Source organism: Stomoxys calcitrans, chromosome 5 (genome assembly GCF_963082655.1).
Source record: "Stomoxys calcitrans chromosome 5, idStoCalc2.1, whole genome shotgun sequence".
NCBI lineage: Eukaryota > Metazoa > Arthropoda > Insecta > Diptera > Muscidae > Stomoxys > Stomoxys calcitrans.
In genome coordinates this window covers 38,773,136-38,785,264 of record NC_081556.1, presented here as the reverse complement: position 1 = coordinate 38,785,264, position 12,129 = coordinate 38,773,136, and the positions used below count along the sequence as shown (strand labels likewise).

The 12,129-nt window shown below is 37.6% G+C and overlaps 2 protein-coding genes and 1 long non-coding RNA gene across 3 annotated transcripts in view; 2 read left to right on the top strand and 1 right to left on the bottom strand.

Moving 5' to 3' along the window:
• Window positions 1–12,129, top strand: part of LOC131997814 (uncharacterized) — a 40,898-nt gene that overhangs the window by 8,109 nt on the left and 20,660 nt on the right. The gene's annotated exons all lie outside the window — the stretch shown is intronic.
• LOC106082402 (5-aminolevulinate synthase, erythroid-specific, mitochondrial) lies at window positions 1,669–3,991 on the bottom strand. Its single transcript, XM_013244885.2, has 2 exons — window positions 2,341–3,991; window positions 1,669–2,229 (listed from the first exon to the last, which is right to left on the bottom strand). The coding sequence occupies exons 1-2, from the start codon at window positions 3,629–3,631 to the stop codon at window positions 1,883–1,885; spliced, it is 1,638 nt and encodes a 545-aa protein (XP_013100339.2). The 5' UTR covers window positions 3,632–3,991; the 3' UTR covers window positions 1,669–1,882.
• On the top strand, window positions 7,539–9,243 carry LOC131997813 (uncharacterized). The gene is made up of 2 exons (XM_059369484.1): window positions 7,539–9,106; window positions 9,172–9,243. Exon 1 carries the CDS (start codon window positions 7,578–7,580, stop codon window positions 8,958–8,960), a length of 1,383 nt encoding a protein of 460 aa, XP_059225467.1. The 5' UTR covers window positions 7,539–7,577; the 3' UTR covers window positions 8,961–9,106; window positions 9,172–9,243.

The following is a 12,129-nucleotide window of genomic DNA, read 5'->3' as shown; positions in this document are numbered from 1 at the left end:
TGTGGGATTGCATATTTTTGTTTAGTTTTGCCACCGGAAAAATATCAATCGATATTTTGCCAGCTTTAGTCACTAGCGCAAGGCGCAGACGAGATGAGTCCATACTGTACGGAATGGTGTATCACGAAGTTAAATTCCCCCACATCCACTCTACTATTTCGTCGATCGATACGCATTTTATAAGCTTAAGAAGTTTAATTTGGAGATTGATTTACATATATGGTAGCTAGCTACCGTAGCGCAGAGGTTAGCATGTCTGCCTATGACGCTGCACTGGACTGGGTTCGATTTCTGGCGGGACCATCACAAATTTTTCAGCGGTGGTTATCCCCTCCTAATTCTGGCGACATTTGTGAGGTACTATGCCATGTAAAAACTTCTCCCCAAAGAGGTGTCGCACTGCGAGATGCCGTTAGGACTTAATCATTGAGCTTAAACTTGAATCGGACTGCACTCATTGATATGTGAGAAGTTTGCCCCTGTTCCTTAATGGAATGTTCATGGGCAAATTTGCATTTGCATATGGTAGCTATATCAAAATATCGGGTGATATGGATTATAGGTGGCGTGGATATTTCAGCTGAAAAGTTGTGGACTTATTTTTTATTTTTTCGCCGTTTGCCTCACTGTGCGCTGCTGCGTTAAGTCCGGACTCGGTTATAAAAAGCAGGTCCCTTATCATTGAGTTTGAGCATGAACTTGGATCGAACAGCGCTTATTGATGTGTAAGAAATTTCCCCCCAATTCGCCGCCGTAGTATAGATTATTTAATGCCTAATCATGTTGAGGAACTGCCTCGTAAAATTTTAACGATAAAAAAAGTTGCTTCAAATACAAAACCTCACTACTTGCCCAAAAATTGATAAGCTTTGGATTAAGTTGCATTTTTTTTTATAGTTTCCCATATGAAATTGTTTCATTTAAAATCTTATCAAAATTGTGTTCCATAATTAATGGAGGTAGGTGGTGGTGGGAATGAAATTTGAATATGATATAACAGCACATTTAAAAATAGAAAAACAAAACACACTTTCAGCAGAAGGTTAATTTTAAATTGTGTGGGTTGTTGGTCTTTGAAAAAAATCTCTGATGTGACATTTCAAGGTTTATAGAAAAAAGAACCAGTACCAGTACTAAAGCCATTGTTGTACCTTCTTCAAGCTACAAATCGCCTATACCAAATGCCAACGTGTTTGGCTGACGAAATCTCTGAGTTTGCATTGTTATCATACGAATTATTCACGTTGACGTCGAGTACAAAATACAAAAATCATTATCGAAAGTATTTCAATACATGGGCAGTTTCTATCTGCAATTTCATTTGGCTTTTTGTTTTGCTTATTTTTTTTTGGTTTATCTGCACCGTAAGAAATCAGGTTTAACCTGATGTGGTCGGTCGGTCTTATGATTTTTTGTTTTTAAGACAACAACAAAAAGAAAAGATCAAGCTCGTAAATAAAACTCGGATGTGGCGAATGTCACGATGTTGACGCAAGCAATGCAAATAAAACAAATAGGTATTTAACATTAAAATATTTTGGAGTCATTGAGTCGTGTTCAATTGCTGCTTGGTCACTTTCCGTTTGACGACGACATTAACAATTGAGTCTGGCAAAAAGGCAATTATTATGCACATATTTGAAGGAAAAATACAAAAACAAAAACATGTCATGCATATTGATTGAACTTTATACCATTATTTTGTATATTTGCATATTTTTTAGAATGTATCTGTGTATGTGTGTGGTTGAATATAGATGTGTATGAGTTTCCCATTTACCATTTACGTTTGTTTAACCTATTCCAGCAGCACTACTAGCGGAATATCAATTTAAGAATGCTTTTATATTTTGTGTATGTATGTGTGTATGTGTGTACAACTTTAATTGAATACATTTATGCCATTCCTGGACTCCTCAAAGGCAGTAGAAGAATTTTCTCTTTGCATGTTAGAGCAAGTACGATCTTGGGTGGCGGGTTTCAAGGGCATATCCAACATTTGCCATACTTTCTTCATATCATTCACCAGTTGATTCATCATATCGACATTGTGGAATGGTGTGGGGGCCAAACGCAATTTCTCTTCGCCACGAGCCACGGTGGGGTAATTGATGGCTTGTATGTAATGGCCAAATTCGAACATGAGCAGGTCAGATATTTTGGAACTCTTCAAGGGGTCACCAATGCGTATGGGTATAATGTGGCTGGGGGTTTGCTCAACGGGGAAACCTAAAAGAACAAAAAACCAATAAAACGAAAAGGTTAAAATAATGTCGCATGATTGAGGCATGATAATGAAGATGATGATGACGATGGTGTAACATGCAAAAATCTAATTACCTTCGGACCGTAATAGATTACGTAAATAGTTGACGTTGCTTCGATGCAAAGCTCTCAGCTCTTGACCTTCTTCGGATGCCAAAATGTCAACGGATTGAAGGGCACCACTACAAACGGTGGGTGGCAGTGAGGTGGTGAATATGAAACCTGCGGCATAGGAGCGTATCATATCCACCAGATTATGCGAGCCCGCTATATAACCTCCAATATTGCCAAATGCCTTGCCCAATGTACCCGATATGATATCCATTTTATGCAGAACACCATCCCTTTGGCCAATGCCAGCTCCATGTTCGCCATACAAACCCACCGCATGTACCTCGTCCACAAAGGTTATGGCTCCATAGGCACGCGCCACATCACACAGCTCTTCTAAGGGGCAAATGTCACCTGTCATGGAATGTACCGTCTCGAATGCTACAATTTTTGGGACTTTCTTGTCCATCTTGGACAACATGCTCTCCAGGTGCTCCACATCATTGTGCCGGAATATATGCTTGGGCACTCCGCTATTTCGTATGCCCTGTATCATGGAGGCATGATTGCCAGCATCGGAAAATATATGACAGCCAGGTAAAAGGCGAGCCAGTGTAAACAAAGTCGAATCATTGGCCACAAAACAGGAGGTAAATAATAAGGCAGCCTCTTTTTCATGCAGTTTAGCTAAACGGGCTTCCAACATTTCATGATACATGGAATTTCCCGATATGTTGCGAGTGCCTCCCGCTCCCGAGCCATGACATTCCAAGGCATCTGCCACTGCTTTTTTCACCCTGGGATGGGCTGACATGCCCAGATAGTCATTGGAGCACCATACCGTAATGGGCCTTTCCTCGCGCGTCGAATATTCCAAGGCATGGGGGAATAGGCCTGAACCAGCCAAGCGGTTGACTTTCTTAAAAACGCGATATGAGTGGTCTTGCTTCTTTTTCATTATCTGCTCTTGGAAGAAATTTTCATAGGCAAACTTTTGTTCAGCGCCAGACTTGGCTGCTGTTGCCATAGGCTTGCGAGCAGCCGCTGCCACCACTTGAGCCTCTTGGGCCTTAGAGCCCTCGTAAAGAGGTGTCTCCTTTTTGGGTTCCTCCTCCTTCTGAGGACTTACATTGGAAGTCACATAAGTCCTTACAGCATTGACCTTGGCACTGGCACTAGCCACATCCTCATTGGCCAAAATTGCCTGACCATTATTTAGCAATACGGGACAATAGCGACTATAGACTTGCATCAAATTCTCCGAATAACTTCGAACGAAGTTGGCCGATAGCCGATTTAGGAAAGGACAAGGCATTTTTACTCAAGAGATTGCTTCAATAAATGACTGCCAAACAACTTTCCAAATTGTAGAATTAAATCTCGCAAAAAGTAGTTGAGCAAATTGCGTAATGATACCTCAATGCCTTTAAAAGGGGCCAGCCACACTGCTACTGCTCTTTGGTGTCTGTTTTGATGATATTTTTTCTTTATGTTGCTGTTGCTTTTGCTGCTATGATTCTCTGCTTCGACTCGTATTTTGTAAAATTTGAGATACGTTTTGGGTGTTGGTGTGCTGTATGGATGATTTGTTGTTCCACAACAAACAAATTTGCTAATAGGCTGGTAAGCAGACCTTGCTATCCAACCGAACGTACGAAAGTAACTAAAAACATTTACAGAAAAATTCCAACACAGCACTTGATGATATTAGAGGTGTGCAACAACACACCATAGCTTGAATGACAGCTAAACACACATAGCAAAAAGAGACTTATCATAAGAAGAGGCAGCGTTGCACACTTAAGGTGTCATCACACTACATGTTCTTGTCTTAGGTACTGTTAAAGTTGCACACATGTGACTTAATAATAACACATAAAAAAATCAGCTGTTTTTGTTGTCTGTTAAATGAAACCAACCGCAAAGTAAATTGTTTTCACAACTTTATGATTTAAAAAGCTTTCTAACAACTTTCTAATAATTTGTAGCCATAAAAATTAGTTTTTGAGCACTTTTTTAGGTTATATCATATAAAAATAAACATACTAGTGTGATAGCAAAAATGATTAATCGTGTGTAAATTGGCAATTTTGACACACATAATACCAATGATATATAAAAAGTGTCAAGAACATATAGTCTGATAACCCTGTTGAGTGGTATACTAATCTAGTCATTCCGTTGGTAACAACTCATATTATTGATGGTCTTGACATTTTAAGTCCGTTTATAACCTTATCTGGCAACCGTGTGTGTTCTAAATCAGCGGATTGTTTTAACCAGGGTTGCCAATAATTTACAAGCGAAAAGCGTAACAAAACTTGTAATAAGGGCAAAAATTTGTTTAAAAAATAGAAAAAATCACTAACTTGGCCTTTTTTTAAATTTTGTAAATAAGTGTAAGGTTTTAACGAAAAATCGTGCCTTAGCATTTGAATTGTTCATGGAATAAGTAAAAAATTCAAGTAGATAACAACGATTGTACGATTTGACAAAAAATAATGGGGCGTCGATATCGTTTTTTATACCCTCCACCATAAGATGGGGGGTATACTAATTTCGTCATTCTCTTCGTAACTACTCGAAATATTCGTCAGAGACCCCATAAAGTATATATATTCTTGATCGTCGCGACATTTTATGTCGATTTAGCCATGTCCGTTCGTCTGTCCGTCCGTCCGTCCGTCCGTCTGTCTGTCGAAAGCACGCTAACTTCCGAAGGAGTAAAGCTAGCCGCTTGAAATTTTGCACAAATACTTCTTATTAGTGTAGGTCGGTTGGTATTGTAAATGGGCCATATCGGTCCATGTTTTGATATAGCTGCCATATAAACCGATCTTGGGTCTTGACTTCTTGAGCCTGTGGAGTGCGCAATTCTTATCCGATTGGAATGAAATTTCGCACGACGTGTTTTGTTATGATATCCAACAACTGTGCCAAGTATGGTTCAAATCGGTACATAACCTGATATAGCTGCCATATAAACCGATCTTGGGTCTTGACTTCTTGAGCCTCTAGAGAGCGCAATTCTTATCCGATTGGAATGAAATTTTGCACGACGTGTTTTGTTATGATATCCAACAACTGTGCCAAGTGTGGTTCAAATCGGTTTATAACCTGATATAGCTGTCATATAAACAGATTTGGGGACTTGACTTCTTGAGCTTCTAGAGGGCGCAATTCCTATCCGATTTAGTTGAAAATTTTCATGAAGTATTTTGTTCTTACTTATAACAACTTTGTCAAATAAAGTTCAAATCGGTTCATAACCTGATATAGCTGCCATGTAAACCGATTTGGGATCTTGACTTCTTCGCAATTATTATCCGATTTGCCTGCAATTTTGTACGACGGATCCTCTCATGACTATCAACATACTTGTTTATAATGATCTGAATCGGTCTATAGCCCGATACAGCTCCCATATAGATCGATCTCTCTATTTTACTTCTTGAGCCCCCAAAGGGCGCAATTCTTATTCGAATTGGCTGACATTTTACACAGGTCTCCAACATGTAATTTAATTGTGGTCCAAACCGGACCCTTTCTTGATATCGCTCTAATAGCAGAGCAAATCTTTTCTTATATCCTTTTTTGCCTAAGAAGAGATGCCGGGAGAAGAACTCGACAAATGCGATCTATGGTGGAGTGTATGTAAGATTCGTCCCGGCCGAACTTAGCACGCTTTTACTTGTTTTTTTTTTGCTTTGATCGTTCAGCTGGTTAAGCCATCAAAAAGTGTAGTTCTATTCCCGGGTTTTCCTCTCATTACTGATATACGTGGAGGCCACCGTAGCGCAGAGGTTAGCGCCTGGTTTCGAATCCTGGCGAGAACATCAGAAAAAATTTTCATCCTAATGCTGGCGATATCCGCGATGTTAAAACGTCTCTCCAAAGAGGTGTCGCACTGCGGCACGCCTTTCGCACTCGGCTATAAAAAGGAGACCATTTATCATTGAGCTTAATTGAGGTAGCAGAATGTTCATGGGCATATTTTTGCATAATGATGTACTTAGCCATCTATGACTTTTCCAGGAAGAGGTGTTGTTCGGACTTTTTAAAAAGTGCTCCCTGATCATTGGACTTAAACTTTAATCGGACTACACTCTTTGTTATGAGAGAAGTATCTCCAATACCTTTATAGAATGTTTGAGGAGAAATGTATGTTAAATGAAATGGGCTAGTATAATGCTAACTGTGACAAAAAGCGACGGCAAAAACCTTAAATTTGCAAAGAAAAATTAAAACGCGTTCATTTAGGCATTTTTTTCGTTTGGCGCTAGGAGGTACTTTTCGAGGTTTTGGTAACCTAAAAAGTTGGCATCCCTTGTTGTAACTTTAATAGATTTCGATTGCAGCGACAAGAGTTGAATTTTTTGTTGTGGGAAATACAGAAAAAATTAAAAAAAAAACACCTAAAATGATGGGGCATAAATTCATAACATGGATTTTATACCCTGGCCCAAACATATTTTTTGTTTTTACAACAATTAGTTGAGCGCAACTCATATTTTATCGTTTTAATTTGTATTCTAAAACCATGGCAAGGCTAGCGGGGTTTCCCCGGATCTTTGCATGGAAATAAAATTTCCCTCACACTTATGTATCTGAGCTTTATTAGGTCATCTAATTTCATCAGTATATTGGGATTTTTGTGGTTTAGTTTTGAAATTTCTTGTGATACAAAATGCAGAAAAATCCCTTGCCTGCAACATTGGTTTTCTATTTTAATTTAATAAAAGATAAATGTTTTTTCCATGAGTTCTAATCATACATTTATCGTATTAAAACAATGTGTTATATGTACGTAAGGGGCTTTTATTTTAATTTTAAAATATCATCTAATTTGGTTTGTAAAGAACTATTTTTTTAATTTAGACAAAATGAGAAATGATGACAGAGAGAAATTCATATTAGGAATCTATGAAGAAACAAAGGAGATAATTGATGCAAACAGAGACACGATTATGGTCACAACTGCAGACAAGGGGAACAAAACAGTAGTCATGTCAAAGAAGGAATATCACCAGAAGATGAACCAATTACTTGCGGATAAAACAACCTATAGACCAATCGACGTGGATCCTACGGAGAAACTCCAAAAAGTTAACAATAAAATTATCATGGAACTATTCAAAAGTAAACATATAACAAAATGGGAAAAAACTAAATTAGACAGCATTTCACCGCAATCGCCAGAACTATACGGACTGCCAAAAATTCATAAGGATGGCACTCCCCTCCGGCCTATATCTTCGTCAATGAACGTCCCCTGCTATGCTCTTTCGAAACACATTGGAAACATACTAAAAACTATAATTTCGACGGAATACAATGTTAAAAACTCTCTAGAACTGAAACAACAACTCGGATCTATCACTTTGGATAAAGATGACATTATCGTCTCCTTCGACGTGGTATCGTTATTTACTAACATACCGATATATCTAGCCATTAAGAAAATTATGGATAAATGGGATACACTTCGGGTTAATACCACCATTCCAAGACAGACATTCCTCAAAATTCTCAATTTCTGCCTGAAAGATAACAATTACTTCACGTATGCTGGAAAACTTTACCAACAAACTTATGGTATGCCAATGGGGAACCCACTCTCACCAACGATTGCGGATATTGTACTTGACACCCTTTTGGACGACGTAATGGACGAACTGCAGAGTATGAACATAACGGTAAAATTTATAGTGAAGTATGTAGACGACCTGTTCGCGGTGATAAACAAAAAAGATGAAACAACGATAATGAAATTAATGAACGCGTATCACAACAAATTAAAATTTACGATAGAAAAGGAAACTCGTGCAGAGTTACCGTTCCTGGATATGAAGATAATAAGAAATGGAAATACGTTAATAACAAACTGGTACGCGAAACCAACAGCATCGGGAAGAATGATTAATTATAACTCTACGCAACCACACAGCACGAAAATTAATACGGCCAAGAACTTCATCCACAAAGTTCTACTGTTAAGCGATGAACGTTTCAAAGCAGACAACATAAATAAAATACAACAAATTTTAAAACAGAACAATTATCCAATGGCATTAATAAATAATTTAATTCGCGACGTCACCAACGGATCCAAACGACCCCATGAAGAAAAAGCATCAACGACGAAAAAATTTTACAGTGTACCGTACATCCCTAAGCTTACCGACCGCGCATCTTTGGGAAATATCATACTTGACGAAAACTCAACAACAGCATATAAATCAAACAAAACTCTAAACCAAATATTCAGGAAAAAAGGAACAACAACCAAAACAGACAAACTCAAACTAAGCAACGTCGTATACGAAATTACGTGTGATGGAGATCAACAAGAAAAATGCAACAAAAAATATGTGGGAACCACCAGACGCACACTAGGCACTAGGTTGGCTGAGCACGAAGCCGACATAAGAAAAGGGAGACAATCGACAGCACTAGCACAACATATAAAAGAGAGCGGACATGCGGCAAACTTTAAGACAGTAAGAGTACTTGACAGAGAGAAAATAGAGAACAAGCGATACACATTAGAGAGCCTACGGATTCAACAAAGACTTAAAGAGTCGATAAACACCAAAGAAGACAAAGACAACACTAAGCTGCAGTATTCCATTGCAATAACTTGAAAACGACTGTTCTGTGATATTAGTAATAAGTTTAGACTTTATATACTTCCCTCAAAGTGCAATTATTTATATTATTATATTTTCTGTGTCGTGGTGTCCAGTTTTTATAGTAATATAAGTAATTCAACGAAGATGTAAAATTAATCGTAAGTCTAAATGAAAAAACTAAGCAATACAAAACACATACTTTATACAAGAATACTTTAAACAGGAACTTCAATAAACTCTGTCCTGATGAAGTTGGAAAAAATAACCAACGAAACGTCGAGAGAAAAAATGAAAACGATTTGTTTTATTTAAAAAATCCTCAACCTGACCAAAAAAGCCCATCAACAAAACAAAAAAACATAAAATATTCACATTGGTCATCAAAAACACAAAAACAAAATATTTCATTCGGAGGGCCTGCCGATACATACAGAAAATGCAACAAACACTGTCTACAACGAACAACAACATCAACATGAACAACTTCTTTCAACACACAAAATGTAAGTACAACACAGAAACGACCTTTGTACTCAAACAATACTGCCGATCAATAACAAAGCTTGCGAAACTGACAGAGAGAAGCAATTTTCTCCTAACATGCAGAAAGTCAAATGTAACACCAACACACTTACACAATCAAACAAAGAACATCACCAACTTATTCCGACTGACAACAACAAAAACAGAAACAGAGAAGATACTCGCAAAACTAAACTCAAAGCTACTCAATGTAGAAATAAGAGAAACGCACATACATATAAAACAAACAAAACAAGGGATAGCAAAGATAGAGGGAGATATAAGCAATACACTGAACGAAACGGAACTCTCAATTTTCAAGAATGGACAATGGGATAGATATAAGAATATAAAAACTAGGACAAAGGAAATACACTCAGCGAAATTAAATAAAATAAGATCGGATAAATTCTCGAAACATAATCTACGGTTCAATGACAATTGGTTTGTCAATAAAACAGAAGTAACATTTCCGACAGAGTGTAAATGGCTACTATCTATGGGGTCAAAATTTGCACTCCCAGTCAACAAAGACAATTTTGCACCAGTTCCACTTATCGCGGACATTGAACAGTGGGTGCAGAATATAGATGACGTCCGGGAGAAAGAAACAACTAGGTCCAAAATAGCTAATAGAATTACGAATTTTAAGCGAAGCATGAGAAATGATGACAGAGAGAAATTCATATTAGGAATCTATGAAGAAACAAAGGAGATAATTGATGCAAACAGAGACACGATTATGGTCACAACTGCAGACAAGGGGAACAAAACAGTAGTCATGTCAAAGAAGGAATATCACCAGAAGATGAACCAATTACTTGCGGATAAAACAACCTATAGACCAATCGACGTGGATCCTACGGAGAAACTCCAAAAAGTTAACAATAAAATTATCATGGAACTATTCAAAAGTAAACATATAACAAAATGGGAAAAAACTAAATTAGACAGCATTTCACCGCAATCGCCAGAACTATACGGACTGCCGAAAATTCATAAGGATGGCACTCCCCTCCGGCCTATATCTTCGTCAATGAACGTCCCCTGCTATGCTCTTTCGAAACACATTGGAAACATACTAAAAACTATAATTTCGACGGAATACAATGTTAAAAACTCTCTAGAACTGAAACAACAACTCGGATCTATCACTTTGGATAAAGATGACATTATCGTCTCCTTCGACGTGGTATCGTTATTTACTAACATACCGATATATCTAGCCATTAAGAAAATTATGGATAAATGGGATACACTTCGGGTTAATACCACCATTCCAAGACAGACATTCCTCAAAATTCTCAATTTCTGCCTGAAAGATAACAATTACTTCACGTATGCTGGAAAACTTTACCAACAAACTTATGGTATGCCAATGGGGAACCCACTCTCACCAACGATTGCGGATATTGTACTTGACACCCTTTTGGACGACGTAATGGACGAACTGCAGAGTATGAACATAACGGTAAAATTTATAGTGAAGTATGTAGACGACCTGTTCGCGGTGATAAACAAAAAAGATGAAACAACGATAATGAAATTAATGAACGCGTATCACAACAAATTAAAATTTACGATAGAAAAGGAAACTCGTGCAGAGTTACCGTTCCTGGATATGAAGATAATAAGAAATGGAAATACGTTAATAACAAACTGGTACGCGAAACCAACAGCATCGGGAAGAATGATTAATTATAACTCTACGCAACCACACAGCACGAAAATTAATACGGCCAAGAACTTCATCCACAAAGTTCTACTGTTAAGCGATGAACGTTTCAAAGCAGACAACATAAATAAAATACAACAAATTTTAAAACAGAACAATTATCCAATGGCATTAATAAATAATTTAATTCGCGACGTCACCAACGGATCCAAACGACCCCATGAAGAAAAAGCATCAACGACGAAAAAATTTTACAGTGTACCGTACATCCCTAAGCTTACCGACCGCGCATCTTTGGGAAATATCATACTTGACGAAAACTCAACAACAGCATATAAATCAAACAAAACTCTAAACCAAATATTCAGGAAAAAAGGAACAACAACCAAAACAGACAAACTCAAACTAAGCAACGTCGTATACGAAATTACGTGTGATGGAGATCAACAAGAAAAATGCAACAAAAAATATGTGGGAACCACCAGACGCACACTAGGCACTAGGTTGGCTGAGCACGAAGCCGACATAAGAAAAGGGAGACAATCGACAGCACTAGCACAACATATAAAAGAGAGCGGACATGCGGCAAACTTTAAGACAGTAAGAGTACTTGACAGAGAGAAAATAGAGAACAAGCGATACACATTAGAGAGCCTACGGATTCAACAAAGACTTAAAGAGTCGATAAACACCAAAGAAGACAAAGACAACACTAAGCTGCAGTATTCCATTGCAATAACTTGAAAACGACTGTTCTGTGATATTAGTAATAAGTTTAGACTTTATATACTTCCCTCAAAGTGCAATTATTTATATTATTATATTTTCTGTGTCGTGGTGTCCAGTTTTTATAGTAATATAAGTAATTCAACGAAGATGTAAAATTAATCGTAAGTCTAAAGGAAAAAAAAACTAAGCAATACAAAACACATACTTTATACAAGAATACTTTAAACAGGAACTTCAATAAACTCTGTCCTGATG